A 22,142-nucleotide genomic window follows, 5' to 3' on the forward strand; every position below is an offset into this window, starting at 1 on the left:
CCATCATTGTAGTTCTTAATTTAAACTCTTTTTTTTTTTCCCCACATCTGATCCCGTGTTGTCTTTTCTTCCAGGTTGGGCCTTGTCAAAGGACCCTCATCCTCCCCTGAGCTACCACCAGGCTGTGAAGCACACAACAAGGGGTTCTTGCTTAATTAAGGGAAGAAAATCTATCTTAAAATGCAAGTAAATCTTGCAGACATTGCACTCCTGTAGAGCTTTCATTTAAAGACTTTGGTTCATTTATTAAAGATTTTTTTTTTTTTTTCCACTGAAGACTCTAACAGCAGGGTGCAAACAGAACTGCAGTTACAGCTGAGTGGGACTGGTAGCTGAATAATTGCCTTTTGTTTGAAGGCATACAGTTGCCTGCCATAAAGCCTTTTTCTTGGATTATCGGGACACTGGTGAAGGTCAGCGCTCCTAAACACTCTCTTCTGGCCTTTGATCGTGTGCCATCACTCTGCTTGTGGTTCCTCTGCTCTTGACTTTGAGGTTTTTCTGGGATTAAGCATTAAGCCTTCGCTACACCCTCTTTGAGCATCTTTTTTCCTCCTGGGAATTTACTCAAACCAAAACTTTAACTGTGATAACCAGTTGGCGGGATGCAGTGAAGTGGAGAAGGAGTTTGGAGAGAAAGGAAGGCCAGATGGATACACTGCTCAACACCAACAGCCAGATGAATAAAACATTTGAGGTCGTGACATCTGGCTGAGCAGTGAGCTGGACACACTCCTCTTTTTCCTTATTCTGTCCACTTCACTCCTTAGCATTCTTCTCCTCTCCATCCCTACATACACCCTGTTCGTTCTGTTCATCTTTCACCTTTTCTTGTCTCTCTCTCTCTGTGGACACAGAGATTGAGGCGCTCACTCAAACAGACAGAAACAAGCTTCTGCCTCCACTTGTTTCTTCTGCTCTGACTCAATTGAGTTCCACCCTCTATACCTCCCCCATCTCCTGCCCCTCCTCTTCATCCTCCCCAGCACGGTGTGTGATGGTGCGTCCCCTCCTCTCGGTTGTGGAGACATGCCTGTGCAGGAGATGGCGGTGAGTCCTGTCAAGTCCCTGTACTGGGAGCAGTTCCCCCCCATGTCACAGCGCCGTGTCTACTGCACTCCCATCTACCACGAAGGCATGATTTACGTGCTAGGAGGCTGCAGTGAGACCGGCATGCCTCTGGACAGCGTTGAGGTCCTGGATGTAGAGAGCCAGACCTGGAGCCAGCTGCCACCATTGCCCACGGCACGGGCAGGAGCCTCTGCTGTGGCACTGGGGGGCCAGGTGATGGTGCTCGGGGGCATGAATCAACAGCAGACTCCACTGGCCTCTGTGGAGATGTACCACCCTGATGAGGGCAAGTGGGAGACGAAGACTGGCCTGGGTCAGCCATCGATGGGTGTCACCACCGTGGAGAAAGGTAAGAAAGTGGAATGTGTGTGTAACTGCAAAAGTGCAAAAGTGCATTGATGTCAATAGAGAGTGCAGCTGTGTTAAAGGTGGGGACACACTGTGACATTTGAGCCATTATGAATATGATTTGTGTGTAATAAGATAAAGGTGGTCCAGGTTTGGTCCAGTTTGGATAAGTAGTTGTTGGTGTCAGAAAATCTCAATCAACTCTTTCATTATGCCACATCTTAAACAGCCCATGTTGTTGTGGTCCAAAAACATGCACCAGCTGGTGAATTTGTGTGGTCAAGTACTGCCAGAACTCCAGTCTCTACTGGCCAGTTGTTCAGTGTGTTGACTAGTGTTTTAATTTAGTCTTCAGATTTATGCACTTTAATCATTGCCAAAGACTTTAAAGGCTGCTGGTGAAAACAAACCCAGTGCTCAGGGCTCTGAAGCAGTGTGCATGTAGTTGAAGTGACAGTGAAAGTTGGTATGTTAAGAGTTTGCCTTTTATTTGTGTTTTTCCACTTCTCTGCCTGGCTTGTTAGATACCGACAATTACAGCAAGAGTCTAAATTATTGCCCGGGAGACGATGATATTTGTCTACTGGCAGAGACACATTGTTGAGAAAAGCTAAGGTCCTGTAAATTCCCATGCATTTTAGAATTTCAGTAGTTACTTGTTCTACTCTCTAATTCTGTAGGGACTCTGGGATAAAAAAAAATCTCAAACCTCTACTTTGTGGGATTATTTTCTCTTGCACCTTTCTTCATATGCACGTGTGTTTTGATAACCAGACTAAATTACTGGCTTTCATTGGATGATTTTTTTTTTTTTTTTTGCACAGGTTTATATGATTGCGACATTTGAAGATTTATTTATTTATTTGATTTCTGCTCATATTTTAAATTTATCAGTGAGGGCTTGTGTGTTCATCCTTCTCAATTACAGTAAAAACAGAAGCCTTTTTGTAGGCTCATTAAAAACTGATAAAATGGAGCATGCAGCTTTATAAGTTTTTGAAACAACAGCAGCTACAAACCTGTTCCTTTTGAAGTGGTGAAGTTACTAATTAGCTGTTATTTTTTGGGAAAGCCCTTCCAGGTTTTTCCACTGAGTGAAACTGTCGATTCGTGATTAAAGGTGGGTGGTGCGTACATCAATGGCTGCTCACACGAGTCATGAAGCTGGGGCTTAACTAGGACTTAGGCTCAGGATATATTAGACTGGAGAAATCCCAGGATTCTGATTATGTGAATCATCACTAGGTTGTATGTGTGTGTGCGTGTGCGCGTAAATCTGCTTCAGGTGCGTGTGTGATTCCTCATGTGCAGAATGTCAAATGTAGTTTGTGTGGAGGAGCCAGGAGTCACACAGTCTACCTCTGCTGAATAAACATACTGGACTTCATGCTCATCTCTCCGGCATGAGGTGGTGTATGCTGGCACAGAGGACAGCAGCAAGAGTTGGAGGGAAAGACAAGAGAATGAAATGATCACATACCATTAAAGACAAAAAATGGACACAGCCAAAATGTCCAAGAGAGAATAAAATGATAAAACTGATACAGGACTGAGGGAACAAGGAGAACAGAATGAGAACAGTGAGATACATGTGAGCTCAATAAAGTGCTTCTTCTATGCTGCCTCCTGTGGTTGCATGTCAGGGTGCATGCTGTTGACTGGCAACATGATAAACCAAGAAATCAATACAACCTTTCAAGCTAATAAGTCCTCGGATTTTAATAGTTAATAATCCTGCACATTGGAAATGTTGTATTTTGATTTTTTTTTGTTTCAATCAAAAAACATAGCCTGGTTCTTCAGTCATGATTGAAGAGCTGTGTAATAGCAACACCTTAGTAATGTTTTATGTTTGGTATCTTAGGTCTGAAAAAAAAAAGATTATTTATCTTCACTAAAGAGAACAGTGTTTTTAATGAAACTCTCATTGTGCAGTCTGTGGTGCTTTTTAATGAGCATGAAGATGGGACAGGCTTATAGACCAGAGACTCTCCAGAAACACTTCTGTGAGTGGATGCTGCCACATTCATTAAAGAAAAATCCCCATTAGAGAAAACTTAACAGTAACAGCTCAAACATTTAGTTTTTGTGTTGGTGAATGCAGCGGCAGCAGAGATACACCGGAGTGTATTTTTCCTTTGAGAAACTATAATAAAACAGGATCATATATATTCTCTAACGCCTTCTGAGCCCTATCTTTGATAAATAGCCAACTATATGTACATGTTGTGTTTTAGCCATTAGCAGTGATCACTTTATACTGATTGATAGTTACTGTCCAGTAAAGGCTGCTGGTCTAGGTGAAAAAGGTGTTTTAATTGGTTATTGGATACCAACACATAAACTATTACACATGACAATACATACCTTATACATTACACATACTGCAGTGTTTCTAGTAATGTGTAGTGTTACTGTCCACCTTTGACTTGTTTACATTTTACTTCTCAGATGATTTGCTGTCATGATTAGGGTTTCATTTTGTGTTAACAAAGTCAGCCCAGATGGACTGGTTTACTAGCTGGGATAGTACATGTGGAAAAGACATGTGCAGTATTGCTGCATTCACTAGTAATATGAAGGCTGGATAAGTTAGATTCAGTTATTTTTGATATGCACATATGTTTTTCAGTATTGAAACCTCTTACCATCATCTCATATGTAAACATCCACATGTGTATCGTCTGCTCAGTATCTGGAGAAAAAAAAAATTAGTGACACATTAGCATCTATGTGTCTGTGGTGTGAATAAATACTGTATGTGTGCAAATGTATTCCTACAGTATGTCAGTCAGTATGCCTGTTGGCACAGAGGGCCAGCTTCATGTAAATCAAGCCTTCAGCTTGGTCACAGCAGACAGCAGGTGTTGATTAATTCATTTTAGTTGCTGTGCATCTCCAGAGGGATTTAGCTTGTTTTCCTTTGTTTGTGATTAGAGGATGCTAGATGTGTGGTGTGACATTCAGCTCTGGCCCTGAAACAGAACAGGGTGACACAGTGTGCATTGTGTTTCTGAACGCAGAATTTAGAATAGGTTTTTACCTGGTCATCTTCTCTCCTGAGACACACACTGCATTGTTTTCAATAGTCCAGTATCTCTTATCGACTGCTCAGTAAACCATTCAGTTCACTAAAGGCTTTAAATAGTTTAATGGTAAATCTGCCTACATTGTAATTGTGCACTGATGCGCCATGCAAGAATGGAAAGCTTGATCAAAGGCTGAATTTATTTGCCAATGACCTGTGGCCATAGAAGAAAGTAGTGTGCCTTTATTTAGTGCAGCTGGAAGTAACAGCATGGTGGTGAAGGTAAGCTGTGACTTTGTCTTACTTACCTGTAATCATGCTGAAATTCTTTGTTAAAACCCCAATCTTTCCCCAGCCAGTTCATACATGGTGTTGTAATGAGTGCTAGTGTTTGTTCCATAAACCTGTGTTCATTTCATGAAAACAGCAAAACATCTTATTGTTTTGCTTTTCTGTGTAAGACTCTGAGAGACAATCCATTGAATGCAGTGTGTGTTGGGACAGGCTTTCAGCCAACATTCATGTTCTCTCCTCTGATGCCTCGTGATGTCTGTGGTGACCCAGGGTGTGTGTTCTCTGTCAGATGGCGGTCTGATGACTGACATTTCTCTGCCTTCTCTGCTCTCGTCTCCTTTCACCAGTCGCCTCCTAGCTGTTTCCCTGTCTGTCTTCTGACTTACTCTGCGTTTCAGAGTCAACTGATCAAGCGAGCATTGCTGTTGCTTGGCAACAAGCGTGTGAGTACCGTGTTTGTTTTTAGACTAATAAGTTGGAGGAAGCAGATTCATTGTAAATATCTGTGTGTGTGTGTGTGTGTGTGTGTGTGTGTGTGTGTGTGTGTGTGTGTGTGTGTGTGTGTGTGTGTGTGTGTGTGTGTGTGTGTGTGTGTGTGTGTGTGTGTGTGTGTGTGTGTGTGTGTGTGTGTGTGTGTGTGTGTGTGTGTGTCAGGCAGAGCCACAGACAGTAAGCATGTTCTCCGTGTGCTCCTAAGTTAGCACAGAACATGCATTTCAAAGAGCCAGTGCCTGTGCAGAACTCTGGTGCCTCTTGCTGCCTACCATGAAGTAAGCTCTGTGTGTGAGTGGCTTTCTCTCTCCTTTATTCTCCACTTCTCTTTTTCAGTCTTTTCACCCTTCATCATTAATCCCAAATACTGCTGTATAACACAGACACAGCCCCTTCTCTCGGCTCAAACGTCGGCTCACTTTTAGTTTTTTCTTTTGAGTTTTGCCTTTTTATGTTATCTTTTTCCTCTCAGCTCCTCTGCAGCACTCATTGCACAGCTCACTCTATGACTAACTATGAAATGCATCTCTTTCCTGGCTTAAATCAGTTTGCTTAGACATGAAGCATTGCATATAATAAATGCAACAAGCCACTCTGCCATTAGTATAACTAGAGATAACTTAGAGGCCACTTTTTAATAGCTTCTGTAGCGAGTATCATTTTTCTACTGAGCTGATGAGTTTAATTTTCCTTTTCCCTTGGTCTGTGATTACCGACTGCTGCCCTGTCCTCAGTCAACAGCCATGGTCTGTCTATCAACTGGCCTGCTCAAAACCTGACTGAAAAATACCTGCACTGCAGGGCTGTCAACATCATGATAGATATATTGTGTGTTTCTACAAGGAAGAAGATAAAGTAATGCTGTCATGGCTTCAAAGTGGTGCAGGAGTGTTTTTTTTTTTTTTTGTTTTGTTTTGTTTTGTTTTGTTTTTTCAGGAAAACCAGTGTAAAGTCAGTTACAAACAAATCCACAAGGAGAAAGACTCTCTCCTCTGGTGAGAGAAAAAGGTTTGAAAGGAGCGTTACTGCTACATGCTTTTTGTTTTTACTTTTCCTCACTAATAGAGCACCGTCCTGCCCTGCGATTCTTAGAATTTAAATAAACATGATTGTTTTTTTTTTCTGTGAGCTCAAGAACGTCATTTACTGTACATTTGAAGTCGGGCTTGCTTTTCTTGAACAACCCATGATAACCTGGTTTTTGAGCTTCCGAAGCTTCAGAATGCATTATGTAAGAGTCTTCTGCGTTCTGCTATAGACAGAGGTGCTGAAGAGTTCTCTGTGATGTGAGATTTGGGCCAGTTAGATCATGTGATGGGAAAGAACAAACTTAGAAATTTATAAGGTAATGCACCTGGGGCTCTGCCACACATGATTCAGATTATTCTCGGTTAGTGATATCACATTATTATAATCTAGTTGTTAGTAAACATTAGAGCAGTAAGTACACATGGGTATGGTCGAACCGATTGAAATAACAAAATTGCAGAGGAAGGCTATGATGTGTTTCCAGGGTTTTGAGAGTTTACAGTTTTCTTATGTCAGCACTGATGCTGTGTCTGAGTCTGAATCTGCAGGTAACAGAAAGATCAGAAGAGTTTTTTGTGGATTTTTTATCTGCACTGTCTGTGAATCAAACATTAGGTTTTTCAAGGGAAATTCAGGTAGCTATAGTGCACAGAAATCCTATGTTTTAAACTGTTGGAAATTCGTTTCCTCTAAAAGCCTTTGCTTGCACTCCTGTTCCGATGATCACTTCCTTTGCCTTTGTTCATTTAAAATGGATGTTTATTCCAGCAGTAGGAAAAGGAAGCCACCTCAAGTTACATATGTGCTGTACTGAGCCATAATCCACCACTGAAACACGAGATTCAAGTTTCTTCAGCTGCCTAGTGACTTGTTTCATAAATGGCCTGTTTAAAATAGAGCAGAAAAAGGCATCATTATCTCACTAAGCATGCAGACAGAATACACTGCAGGCCTTCTTTACCCATGATTCCACCTGGAAAACTATTTCTCAGCTTTTCTCACATACATTGTAATCTGTATGCCTCACATCTTCCCGCCTGGAGTTACATTCACTATAATGGGTTTTAATTAGCACAACAGAAAATGTCAAGGACAATTAATCAGACTATTATGACTGTAGGTTCATATTCACATACTGAAGTTGGACCACTACGTGTGTTTACACAGACATATGCCCTTTTTGAAATAATGCATATAATCGCACAAAAGCACCCGCTCTGTATGAATGTTACGTGATGAGACCATTAGTCCCCATTGAGGAGGTTAGGGCTGTTTGATCTGACTTTCTGATCCTCTTCCTGCATTTTCGCTCATAGCTGACTGACAAATCACAGAGAGATGATGATCTTAGCTTTAAATGTGCTGCCTTTAGGTTCACAGCAGAGGTGTGTGTGTGTGTGTGTGTGTGTGTGTGTGTGTGTGTGTGTGTGTGTTGTTATTTTGTCAGTGTTGTGGCTATATATTCTTTTTCTTCCTTAAAGTAAAAGGAACACATACACACAACCATCCAGACTATCTTGTGGCTTGTTCATGTCATGTATGTCAACATTACAAACAAACAATACAGCATGTTGTCATTTTTTAAGTCCAGATCATTTGTGCAAAGTTGTTATGAAACCTTTGAAAGTTGTCATTTTAAAGGATTTTTTCCCTGAGAGGCTTACAGTGTATTAATGAAAGCAGAAAAGCCTGAGATCCTGACATGAAAGTGGCATTTGTCTGAGTAGACCTGACACTCACACTTACTTTGTTCTGTGTGACAAGGCTTTTCCTTTTGGTGTTCTGAACATGGCTTCTGCTTGGAACAAAGTTTGAGACTTTTTGAGCACAGAGGTGTCTTAGTCTGCTGACAGAAGCCTCTGATATAGTGACCTGACTGAGCAATTATAAGAAATATTACTAATATTGTTTCAAATTGCAGTGCAAAAAAATGTGAAAGAGGTTTCACATAGTGAACCTGTGGAGAAAAATCACCTGAATCTGCAGCTCCCCTCAGCTTTACTGAGCCTTTTGGCTCATTGTTGAGCTGTCTGGCCTGCAGCTTTACCGTGTTGGTTCTCACTCCTTTCATTCTGTTTTTTTTTTTTTTTTTGACTACAGCAGGCAGTTGCATGTTTCAGTCAAAAAGCTCTAAACAATCCACTGTTCACTGCTCAGGACCATCCAGCACACAGACATAGTTAGAGACTAGTGGAACCTTTAGCAGCTAAAGTGTCTTAATATTTTTCCTTTAAGAGACAGTAGAGATCATTGACTGAGCTAAACGAGAGTGAAAACTGAACTTACATCCACAAGATAAACATCTATCCAAATGAAAGATAACTTTGCTTATTAAATGCAGGATCTGTTAATAAGCAGCTGTTTAACAAGTTTCTGTGAGATTGTCTGTCTCTATGTGTCAGTCCTGTGATAGACTGATGATCTGTCCAGGGTGGACTTTGTCTCTTACCCATGTCAGCTGCAATTGGCTCCGTCCCTCTGTGACCCTGGACAGCAGGAATAACTGGTAGATAATAGAGAGATAGATGGATCATATATCAGTGTCCAAAATGGATAATTGTAGGTTTAAAATGAGAGAGCTGTATATAATGTTGATACCCAAAATAACACGTTTTACCATACAAATTAAAAGTTAAATTGATAATTAACATGTTGCGATCTTTTTCTTTTTCAAACAAATGGCCAGTTTTAGTTGGTCTTGTATGAGCAGGAATCTCCGTGGACCATGATGTTTGCAGATGACATTGTCATCTGTAGTGAGAGCAGGTGGAGGAAAATCTAGAGAGGTGGAGGTTTGCTCTGGAAAGGAGAGGAATGAAGGTTAGTCGCAGTAAACCAGAGTACATGTGTGTAAATGAGAGGGACTCAAGTAGAACAGTGAGGTTACAGGGAGTAGAGGTGAAGAAGGTGGAGGATTTTAAGTACCTAGGGTCAACAGTCCAGAGCAACAGAGAGTGTGGAGAAGAAGTGAAGAGACGTGTGCAAGCAGGTTGGAACGGGTGGAGGAAAGTGTCAGGTGTGAAGTGTGACAAAAGAGTGTCAGCAAGAATGAAAGGAAAGGTGGACAAGGCAGTGGTGAGACCAGCAATGTTGTCTGGTTTAGAGACAGTGGCACTGAGAAAAAGACAGGAGGCAGAGCTGGAGGTAGCAGAGCTGAAGATGTTGAGGTTCTCTCTGGGAGTGACGAGGATGGATAGGATCAGGAATGAGGACATCAGAGGGACAGCTCATGTTAGATGTTTTGGAGAAAAAGCCAGGGAAGCCAGATTGAGATGGTTTGGACATGTTCAGAGGAGGGACAGTGAATACATTGGTAAAAGGAAGCTGAGGTTAGAGCTGCCAGGAAGGAGGCCTAGAGGAAGACCAAAGAGGAGGTTCTTGGATGTAGTGAAGGAGGACATGAGGATAGTTGGTGTGGGTGAGGAGGATACAGAGGATAGGGTTAAATGGAGGCAGATGATTCGCTGTGGAGACGCCTGAAGGGAGCAGCCGAAAGGAAAAGAAGAAGAAGTTGGTCTTGTATGAGCTGTATCTAATGGTGGCTAATGTTAGAAAATCTTCTGAAATCTGACTCATTCAATGTTTTTCTTCTTTGCCTTTTTTTGTGATTGTCGTTAGTTGTAGCTAAAAAATCTGCCTGATGTTATTACCTTCAAATACGACATTTTCAGCAATTTCAATGATTGCTAAGACATTTATGCAGAACAGAAGTTCACCGAGATAGAAGCATGTCTGCTGTAAAGGTTTCTTTCTAATTTCTAGTCTAGAGAAATCCATTGCAGAAGAAGCAGAGATGGATCCATTAATGGTGCTTCATAGACCAGATCAGAATACCGACAAAATATGTTGAGCTCCTATCAGTACTGCGACTGCTCTTTCCACCCACACACAAGACAGCAAACCATTCAATGAGATGCTTCACCTGTCAAAAGATGTTCAGGAAATGTAAGAATCTCAAAATGGAGGTAGATTCAAGCAGCAGAGAAAAAATGGATACAGCAAAAAAAATATATATATAGATATATATATGACATCCCGTTGAACAGGAATAACTCCTGGAAGTGCACATCACAGGTTGATGATACATAACAGCTTGAGAGTATCCAAGAGTGCTGATGTCCTTAAAGAGGAAATGAGGCTGAGTGCCTTCAAAGTGAAAGCACTCTGATCATACTCACTGTGCCACTCTGACCCAGCAGAGCTATAAGTCTAGACTTTTGATGCTTTGGCCAAAGACCATGGTGCTGACTCTTCAAAGTTGCAGCTAAGATTATTTATTCTGAAAGCCTGGTATCTGTTGACACTACATTTACTGTAGACTCCAGTTGCAGAGCCTCATCCTCTCAGCGAAGTGCTTTACCAGTTGAAGCCTGGAGCCCCACTGAGGCTTTCATTAGAAGCTCATAGAGAGGATGATTAGAGGGGAAAACCTAGACAAACGAGTCGGCTGCCTGACAGTCGGAAATCTGGAGATAAGAAACAATGACACTCACTTGTGTTTCATCTTTTGAATGTTGAAGAGAAAGGGAGAGAAACAGGAAACATTGGAGAAGAGTGAATGAGAGGAGTGTGATGCACAGGGAGGAGAAACTTTACTGATTATACCAATGTAAAACTTTTGATTCTATTTAATGGATGCTAAATTGATTCATACATGTATAAAATCCTTTTTAAAGTATGTTATTATGTGGAAATTACGTTTCTTTGCTTTCTAGTTCCCTGGGTACTGCAGTCTCCATCTTGACAAAGATTACCAGCCTGAAAGTCCAGACATCAGCTGGCTGCTGGGGGATATCAATTTTGAGCACACACTGTGCTTTGTACTGTATTTTTTTATAATACTTCAGCTTCAGATGTAGTATTAGTATTAGTAAGTAGAACTCTCTCAGTTTCTACATTAAGACTGAGGTTAGAGAAAGACTTTTGCAGTTCCTGATTTTCTGGAACAGCACATCACACAATGCACATTTGGCCAAGTCTACACCATCAATTTAAGTCCATTTAAAGTGTTTTTATAAGCCAGTAACAATACCGCAGTACCAAGCACAGACTGCAGACACATCAAACAATTGAACATTTATAGGAATTACTTATATTTGACAGAAAATGGTCGGTTCTTCAATTGAATGGTGAGAGCTTTAGCAGCAATGAAGATTCTTCCATGGAAACTAATAATTAAACGTCTTACTCCTATAGCATCATTGGACTCACAGTGGATAAGAATTTAGCATTCCACACTTTCTTAGTCAAAACTTGTGGCACATACATTATGTCTAACAATGCAGCTTAGTCACAATTTAAGAACTGATCGTGATACAAATGTTTCCTATACAGTGCAGTTTGAATCATTTGTACTGTTTGCCTACTTGTTACCAGCAAAGTGCAACACAATCATAGTGACAGCAGTTTAGTTACAGAAATAGACTTTCAATCCAAATGAGGCTTGTGGCCATATAGTATACTGGGATCACCTCATGTGAGAAATAAATGATCATGATAATATTTTTCCTCTTAGCCAGCAGCAATGTGAACATCAATGCAGTAAAGTCAATACCAAACCCTTATCATGTAATGGAGGTGGTGAGGGAGCTAGTCAGGTTATATATATATATATCTATATATATTGTGTTTGCTTGTATAAATATAACTGGACAGCCAAGCAGCTGATGAATGAGTCACTAATTGTGAAGCATCTGATGCCATTCAGTGAATGAAGACAGGTGTTTTGATGCTATGGTAGAGAAAAATATTTTTGCACCTTGTTGCACAAACCCAGTTTGGCCGTGTTGCTATATGAAGCTGAGCTCCCTGACATGATGTGTTATCTGCTCACTTCGATATAAAACATAGTTACAGTTTTTGGATTAGTTTTTCTCTGATGAGCTTCATTCCTGTTCTCTCTGCTACATATATTACATTCCTACATACATTTTCACCACTTTTTTTCTTCTCTCCTGAAAAGGATGAACACTTTATCCATACAAACCTGGATGTTGAAATGGACACATTGGTCCTGACTGGAGAAAAAAACTTGCAGACAGTCTGACCTGACTGACCGATTTCGCTGCAAGCAAAGATTTTTTTTTTTTTTTTTTTTCCCATGACCTCTTCTTGGCAGACACTGAGCTGACAGAAACACACTACATTGTTACCTCTCACTTTTTGTCTGACCTTCTCACTCTTGCCCACACTCCCTCATTCTCTTATCTTTTATTCAATTCAGTTTTGTGTAATATATTTGGACATGGATGTGTAAAAAGCCCCACCTTTCCAACATTCCTTGGAGCAAAACTCACATATTGAGCAGCCACATGACTTTTAGTTGTTCGATTCTGTTTTATGTCCTTATGTTCCTTATTTTATGTCTTTTTGTTGTCATATTCACTTCTTTTACTTGTTTTGTGGTTCATTTATTCATTTGGCAAATTTCTGCAGTTGGTTTTCAGTTTTTTTCATGTCATCTTTTATAATTTTGAATCTACTTTTTCTCATTTTGTGGCATTTTGCAGTTATTTGTTTGATAACCATTACAAAGGTTAACAGTCCTATGGTTCTGGGGTCTAGAGTCACTGGGCCCCTGGCAGTAATCCATCCATGGTTACAGCAGTAATACACACAGATTCCCACGCTGATGGAGTGAAAGGAGTGTGCAGTCATTCTCTGTAGGGGGACACTGTATACTGGGGGTAGACATTTGCTGTCATTAATTAAATGGAACTGCTGGCTGCCAGGTATTTGAGACCCCTTACTTGTTTATACTGCTGTGTATGAATCATTATTTGCCATGCAGAGATCTTAATATAACCCCCACAGAAAATAACAACAGGGATATGCATGTGTCTACTAAATAGAGTCGTCTCGTAGTCTGTAAGTTTAACAAAACAGGTGATGGTCTGCACCTTAATATTAGAATGAACGTAGTTGGTATCGATGATGATGATGATCAGCGCCAGTACAGACACTTTTTATTTACGGATATTGACTGTAAAGCAGGATGTTTTCCCCATGACAGCTGTCAAAGTCACCCACTGTTTTCTATTACAGCCCTGGCTGCACAGCACTGCCAGCAGGTGACTGGTGAAGCTCAAAACATACAAAAACAGTGGTCAGCAGTGACAGCTGTATTAGAGACATGAGCAGTGAAATGTGAATCGTATCTTTAAAAAGTAGCCGTTGTTTTTTCTTTACAGTAATGCGGAGCCTGACGAGAGTACACTGAACAAAAGATATAGGGAGGTGGCCAGTTGGTAATGTTTGTTCCCTAATGCCGTAAAACATTTCTAAAGTTTGCAAGTTCAGTTTTATAATGAATAAATTTCATAGTCAAAACTTGAATTAAAATAAACATTAGCTTTTTAAAATATGATCAGGGCATAAATGAAAGATACTGATAATACATTGAATTGGGTACAGAAGCAGATTCTGTACCAGACATAAGGCTGCATTTATTTATTTAAAAGCTGTAATTACATAATTCGTCTGTGTACGCTCTTTTTCATCCATCTGCTCATTCACACCTGAGATTGATTTCTTCCGGTGGTCACTGAACAACTTGACTAGAGCAGAGCAACAAAGGGAGAACAGAGTTCTTGTACTGAGCTAGACCAGCCCTATGCTCAGCTCTGTATTTATGTTGCATTTATGCATTTTGTAGAAATGGAAAACACAGAAAGGCCTACATTTGTCTTGTGAGTGTTCTCACATCCTTTACTACTTTTGCTAGGGTTTATATCTCTAGTGCTTTGTTAACAAGTGAAGCCCAGCACTAACAAACAGTGGAAAGTAATTTTAATGACATGAAAAGTTATTTGGACTTTGCTGCTCATGGTATCAGTGTCGTCTCACTCCCAGATAAAAAGCTGATCAGTCAGTTGGCAAAAATTAGGAGCCTGAAAACTTTGGTTTGTTGTGCTAATAGCACATTTCTGCTGTGTGAATATAATGGGCTTTGGACTATATATGTGATCTATTGTCACTAAGAAATCTATTCATTTATGGTGTTTGGGGGTGGGGGGGGGGACTATGAACCTTTTTCTGTACTGAATAAACCAAATCAAATCAGCAAAGCCATTTGAGATTTCATACTCTAATCTGTGGGAAAGTAAAAATGATGTTGAAGGAAAACAAGCAACAATTTGTGACTTAGGAATGTAGAAGAAGAGAGGAAAACGCTGTGTGGGAAAACAGCTGGAGAAAAGTCTGTAGATTGAACAACACAAGAATAAAGACATTCTAGCATTCAGAGCATTAAAAATACATGAGGGGCAGAGGGAACTGAAAGCTGACACCAAAACCTAAAAGACTTGATAACAGCCTGCAGTTGCATCTAGAGAGTGACTGACCCACACGCCCAATACTTGACCTCACAGTTTACAAATGTAAATGGAGACTGATTCGCTCCCTTGTTTGTGCACGTTACACGTTATGATGAGGAGCAGCGAGGCTGTGGGTTAAACACATGCAGAGCAGCTCCTCACACACATATTTCACATTTCGCCTGATTGCTGCTTGGCCAGTGCTGTCACATGAATGTAATGTTTTATTTAGTAGTTTTGGTCAGGAGTAAATTGGCTGGTGCAGGAAGTTGAGACTGTTCCACTCACTTTTTAAATCAATGCTCTGTTTCTGTTAATGTCATATTGATAGGTTTATACTTTTAATTTTACTATTGCAGTAATTACAGGCTGCAGCCATACATTCTTTTGTTGGTGTTTTTTGGTAATTAGATCAAATTGTGTCTTCACTCCTGATTGCCTTTTTACTGCTGCAGTCCCATCCTCCTCTTTCTCTTTTCCTCTTCTTTTCCTTCTTGCACATTTCTTATTTCTATTATTGTTCATGCCACTTTCCCCCCCCATTTCTGCCACTGGCCATGGCTCTGTCTGCATGCATATAAATAGTGAGGAGGGTAATCTAGTATTACTATTGTCTTGATGACACTGTCTGAATATGGATGAGACATTCATTATTTCTCTGAGCAGATTTGGGGACAAATAGTGATGATTACAATGAGAATGATGAAAATGAACCATAGAATAAATGCTAATATAATCTAATATAACCTGATTTAAGTTCTGTGCTTCACCTGAGGCCAGAATAACAGCAACAGGACAATAGATCTTCTGTTTATAAGTTAAAAAGGAATACAGCTGGGAACTGAAAAGGAAAAGCTGCTTTTATTCAGGACATCTCTGATGTGGGTGAAAAAGGAAAAATTGGATGTTTTTGTAGAGAATGGATGTTAGTCCCTGTAGAGGTTGTTTGCTTTGTCAAAGCACTGACTCATCCCTGTAATGGACGACGTAAAACAAACCACGGTCTATCCAGTTAAAATAAGATGAGATTTTATTGATCTGTCTGGTGAAATTAAAGCATTTTACAAGCACAAGTGGAAAACAGGACATGAACTGTAAAAATGACTTGGAGTGAAAAGGGTTGTATAAATATGCAGATATGCTTCTTAAAAACAATGCATGGACAGGAATGTATAAAATACATGCAGTACACAACATGGTCAGCAGTATGAGCAAAGTGTGTGAACTACACCCATATGGGCTGTTTCAGCCTCCACTCTTGTGGGATGCTTTTCTGCCTAGCTAGGTTTTGAAGCCTAGCTCCAGGGATTAGTTCCCATTCTGCAGTTAGTGAGGTTGGCCACTGATGTTTGGGGATAAAGTCTGGCTCATTGTGAGCTGTCCAAGTACTTGACTTGACAAACAGTCCAAAAGTTATTTCATTTTCCCATGAAATAAGACAAAAAAAACAGTATAAATACAGTATAAAACAGTGTTTTGCATTTCTACTTGAACAACAGTTTACAGCCGTGCTAGTGCCCCAGTGAAGCTGTACTTAATGGTTCAATATACTCCTCAGGTAGAACTGCATGTTACATGATTAGATAGCTTTAAATGATATTGTTTCTCCCATTTCTCTGTGACAGACAGCTTTTCACTCTGCATTTAAGTGAGTTCAGATGAAGTAAAAACAGCCATGACTGAACAACAGAGTGTAAAAACTGTTCCTAGGGCACAGCAGTGATTGAGCTAAAAGTTAATATCACACAGTGGGAATGCTAAAATGCTGGTGCTTACTTATTTTGCCTGCTTTACCCAAGTTGTAATCCAGTTTAAATCCAGTTGTTTAAAATGTCAGAGCTCATGATTTCCCTTTCTGTGAAGAAAGGGGCCCCAGATCAACAGTACACAAACCTATGTGAATGTGGGCGTCCACACATATTTGGCCATACAGTCACAAATACCTTGTCCTTTTCCTTATTGTTCCTCCTTTTACCTCATGTCTCCGTTCTACTGTCTCTAATTCCCCTGAGCACTCTCTTGTTTTTGTCTCTTTCCTTAATCGCACCTCCCATACCTCCATTTCCTGCCTTATGCACTCTGTCCTCATTGTGTCTCTTTTTAACACTATGACCTTCGCCTCTTCCACAGACTCCTTCCCATTAGTCAAACACGTTTTTATTAACAGTAATTGCTCTACTTCATCTTTTGTTCTCTCTCCCTCTGTCTTACACTCAGCACTCAAACAATTTTCTCAGCAGTGTTCCTGATATCCCGACAACTAACAAGTCTTTCTTATCCAAGTCTCTGGACAGCATTTGTCATATGCAGTTACAGTTACAGCTTTTATGCTTTTCATCTAAAATACACACAGACACAGACACACACACAATCATGTAAATAAGGTAATGATGTCCTCACTTTGCTGTTGTGATACTCAGGTGCCTCTTGGATAAAGAGCACTTTAAATTTTTTGTTTTTGGTCTAGTTTTATAGCAGTTTTATTTATACTGTGTATGTACTTTTCCTCAGTGGAGAGGATTTAAGGATGTGCGCACACATCCAGTTTGTTAACATACAAACTCATGTTTCTGTGGCTGCTTTGTATCAAAATAAAAAATGTCTTCTATTGAGAGTCTTTTTTTTTTTTTTAAAGTTCAGTTTCTGTTTGTTTTTAGATTTGACATTTTTAGCATAATGATGCGTTTTCTTGCCAGTCCCCATTTTAGAAAATCGTTTTGGTCTCATTTGTGGGTGCATGACATGTAGAGGAGTCAGGAACATGTTGCAGTTTGCACCATGGAGACAATAAGCATGGGGGAAAAAAAAAAAACACTGAATGAGGCGTTTCATGCAGAAAGTAAGTGGAGTTCGGTGCCAGTTACTGCAGAGCAGGCGTAGTAGCTTGAGAGACGAGCAGGGGAGCCAGGCTGCAGGAGGGGGCAGAGATATGAAGAATAACAGCAAGTATGTGGTGAATAGGGGAGATCAAGCAGTTATTGGCTACATGCTAAAGTTGGATCTAATTTGAGTTGAACATTTGAGAACCAATGCTTTGTGGGCTTGCTGAAAAAGAGGAAAATGTATCCTTTTTCAGTATTTATAGGTGAAAGGGCTGTGACATGGTCCAGTCGACCGCTGCCACGTGAAACTCTCGCCTAAACACAGGAAGCTTAGCTGTTGCTTCTACAAATAAAAAAGATGCAGCGCTGTCATTATAGTGAGCATTTCCTTACAGAAAAGCTGAGGAGAATTCAAACTTCAGTTCCACTTTAAATGTGTTTCAACATGCTAACTTACAACCCCACTCTTTACTCTGCACTTCTTCAACCACCATTCACTTTTCCAGCCTATCTGCTTTTTGTGTCTATGGTGTGATGGGACCTCTGTCCTGAGGGTCAAGGTTTTATTAGTGATTCATCTAATGTGTTTAACACACACATGGCTTCTCCATCTACCACCACCATTACTCCAGATAATCTGTTCCCATGTCATTTATATATGGGCCATATGAATTCATCCCTCAAAGGTTAACAGCAATTCGGAGAGTGAAAGATTTCAGGTGACTATACTAGGTCTTGGGTTACACTCGTTATGGACCAGCTTTTTATGTGTACTTAATATCTTGGACTTCTCTACAAATAATTTTGTTTCATTTGACTAATTATTTCCTCTAATGATGTGATTGTTGTCTTTTTTTTTTTTTTGGCTTGTGTCTTCTGCTAATTAATTAAGGAGTCTGGTGTGTGATCCTATAGTAAACACAGCACATTATAGAATTCTTCCAGAGCTAGTGGGAGTAGTACCCTTTTTTGTTGATAAATGAGTCATTTTCACTACAGGAGCTTAATGAATAGTCACTGTCATGAGTTCTTCCCTCACTTTGGGAGCAACTTTCTAAACCTGATTTCTGGCTCTGCTCAGTGGTGACACTGAATCAGTTGGTGATACTAAGTTTTAGACCCTCTCAACAACAGCTCATTTTGGGTTTTGGGTTGTGGATACATCCATTGAACTTTATAGCAGGAGCAAAATTAATTGCAAGATGCCTCCCAGTTGTGTAACAAGCCTGCCTTTGAGGAGTGACATGGTCTGGGTGTTTTGTTTCTGCCTGAGAAGGTTTTAACCATAAAAAAAGCTCAAAGATCAAAGTTTAAACAAAACCGTAATTAATGAAGTCGCTATTCACTTAAAAAGTGCGGTGCATGCTCACTTTGATGAGGATCTGAATTTGTATGTGATCACAATATCACTCAACATGTCTTCTGTTGTCTTTTATATAAAAAACACAGAGCAGCATTTCAAATCATTTTGCTACCACTTTTTACATGTACATGTGAAGTGAATCTTCCCTGCTGCAGTATGGTCATGGTGGGTGAAGTGCACATGCTTGTTGATGCTTGCACTGTGCTGTGCAGACGTTTTAGGCAGTGTGGAGTCAGTCTGGGATCACATGAGGAGACAGAAACACTGGATCAGCCTGAATCCACAGCAGCACACACACACACACACACACACACACACATACTAACATGGACCCACATATACTATAGCAGCATGTCAGTTTGATGTCTTATTTTCTACTAGCTTTGGTTTTGATGTCACATGTTTTCTAGTCATCTGTCATCAGCTGCCACATGTTCCTCATGTAGGTTCACAGTTTACGACATACGTTCACTTCAGATTTCCTAATTCAGATAAAACCATAGCAGAAAGTCATTTTGATTATTTTTTATGGATGAGTCGACAGAGAAAGCCCCCCCCGTCTCTATAGCAATACATATTTTAGTATCACTTCATATTTTGAGGCATGGAAAGCAACTCAGGATGGAATCGAAGAGCATATCAGACGTCTCAGTCACAGAAAGAGTCCATAAATATAAATGAAGTGCCCTGAAAACACATGAAGTCAACAGTAGATGCACAGGAGGACTTGTTAGCTGCTTATATTGCAGAAATAGCTATGTGCTTTTAATAACTGCTAATATGATATTTGCTTGGCTTGTTTGGCTTTGGTTTTCCTTGCTAAGTTAGCAGCTGAATAGAGCCAGAACATAGTGGCAGATTAAATTAGATCTGTGTGGATTGATGAGGAAATTAAAAATCTCTTAAATTAAAACACAAACAATGCCATAATCATGTTTCCTAGACTTTGTTCTTCTTGTTGTTTGAGGTGTCATTGACGCCTATGTCATCCTGTTGCACCATTTTTGTTCTAAAGTGGTTTAAAGGTACCTAAATGATAAATTAGCACCGCCAGCTGTTTATCGTAACATCTGTTTACGTGATGCTTCATAACGCCTGAGCACAGGTCTAACCAGCCAAATAAATGCAAACAGCCTACAGCCTTACACTTTCTGCAGCTTTTATAAATCGCTGTATGAATGAGTGGTTTCAGCCCTGATACTGGAGCTTATATGTGAAATATAACTGATGTAACACAGCATCACAGCTCTGGGTTCAGACTTGTAAGGTGGACCAAGTGTGGTAAAATAAGATCTGACAAAATAATGCACCGGTTTAAAGCAAGAATAGCATCTTCAGAATAGGTTCAAGCAGACAGAGAAGAATGTAGGCTAGATTACCCAGTAAGCGCGGATAAACGGTCAGAGTGTGACTAATAGACACCCTCTGACATATAACGTGGGTGATTGTGGACAGGGAGTAGCTGGGTGGGCAGATAACAGGAGAGTCAGTATATGCTGCACAGATGTAATGTCTAAGTTTAAGGGCAACAATACTGCGTGGACATGGTCTGTCCCATACCAGGCTGAGACATGTGGCCCTGTTTGGCCCAAATTCTCAGCCCTCAGTGTCCCACAATCCATTGTGCAGTTGAGAATTGCTCAGTGGTGTTTGGACTCAGGTGATCAGTCACTGGGAAATAGTAGATGATCTAGAGCCACTAAAGTGCAACTAATGGAAGCCATCTGTGACCTCCCCTGTTTTTGCTGATCAATGACACACTCTGTCGTTCATTGTTCTGGGAATTATGCTTATTAATTTTCTTTATGGAAGTTAAGTTAAAAGACTGTTACCCCTTTTATACCTCCATACTAGATGCAAAGCCATACCCAGTAGCTGGTTTGTTTAGTGTAGCATAAAGGCTGCACACAGTCTGGCTGTTTCCAGAAGTGCTGAATTTGCTTAATTAAAAAAGTTGACCAGGATTATGGTGTAAAAGGCTTAAAAGGCAACTTCCACATCTGGCTTTTTAAAGGCCTGCGATCATAAACGTGGGATCTCTCCCAACCATCGCCAAAACCTTAGCAGATAAGAAGTCAGCAGTTTAATCTACATTTAATGTTGAATTTGAAAAAAACAATGAAAAATATGGATATTGTAATTTGAATTTTATTTTTGCGCACACATACACACACACACACACACACACACACATATGGTCCTTCATTTACTTTTCTTACACACTTGAATTTTTAAATATCTTTGCAGGTTCAGAGACTCACAAACAGGCATATGTGGGCTTCATTGGTGGTGTTAGAGTAGTTGATTTAATTGACACATCCAAGTTACTGCACTGTCAGAAAATGAAGAGGTTTGTGTATAAATCGAAACAGGTACCACAGTGTGATCATTTGAGTTGTGTTCATTGTAGACCATAAACAGCAGAGCCATTTTTTCCCCCAGTTATTTTTAAATAGATTAAGCATGTGCACGTGGTCAGGGTGAAATATACAAAAATCGACTTGATTTTTTTCAAAGTGAAGGCTTATAATGCACCGTACACTTTTTGTGCAAGATGTGGAGGTGTTTTCACAATCTGCGTCACACCTAGCAACAGGGTCAGCCTCACCTCCTCACTGACAGTTTTTGTGTTATCTGTGCCGAGACTACTGTGCACATGGAAACCACAGAAAGCAAGTTTAATGGCAACCAGTGACTGAGCTGCTGTCTGGCATTTTACATTTAATTTGCCTCATAATGTGATTTTGGTGTTTGGTTTTTATGCTGTTTAACAAAAGTGGAAATAAATCTGTCTTGCCTGCAAGGCCCCCTGGAGTGTTGTGATACATTTGGGGCTGAACTAGAGGCAGCAGAGGGAAGTCAGGAGGATGGAGTGCTTGTTGCTCTGACAAATGAGTCTAGCTAGAAACCTGAGACACTAGGCCAGCAGGTGTCCCCTTGTTTTTTCTGCATGACCTGCAGTGCATCCTGTAGAAATGAAGTCAGATGAATTTTCTATATTTATGAGGCAACTCTTACAGATCAAGTTAAATGTGGTAGATATAAAAAGTGATGCACTGCATTGTGGTTTCTGAAGAAAATGCTTTATTTGAAGCATATAAGACATTAAGACAAATCATATGTAAATGTAGAGTCAAACCCAGTCTTGCTTTAAAAATACAGCCAATTTTTTTTTTTTTTTTTGAAAACCAGTGAAGAAACACAGCTGGAGTGATTCTGTGTGTTTAAAACACTGTGTTGCAGCTGTTTTTTATGTATGTTGTTAGTAGAGCTGAAACACACAATTTAAGTTGCTTGAAGTGATAAATGCGAATGACTTTTTCCACAAAGCTCTAAAAGGGTTTTGGACGCCCGTGATGAGCCCTCAGAGGCTTCTTGTA

At 40.2% G+C, this 22,142-nt stretch overlaps 1 protein-coding gene across 1 annotated transcript in view; it reads left to right on the forward strand.

Annotated features, from left to right (window-relative positions):
- Window positions 1–326: 326 nt before the first annotated feature.
- klhdc8b (kelch domain containing 8B) overlaps window positions 327–22,142 on the forward strand; it is an 89,530-nt gene continuing 67,714 nt past the window's right edge. The window contains exon 1 of the mRNA XM_026333621.1: window positions 327–1,420. Within this exon, the coding sequence (XP_026189406.1) occupies window positions 1,030–1,420 (391 nt within the window). The 5' untranslated portion in view covers window positions 327–1,029. The remainder of the gene's footprint in view (window positions 1,421–22,142) is intronic.

Source organism: Mastacembelus armatus, chromosome 7 (assembly GCF_900324485.2).
Source record: "Mastacembelus armatus chromosome 7, fMasArm1.2, whole genome shotgun sequence".
In the NCBI taxonomy this organism is placed as follows: Eukaryota; Metazoa; Chordata; class Actinopteri; order Synbranchiformes; family Mastacembelidae; genus Mastacembelus; species Mastacembelus armatus.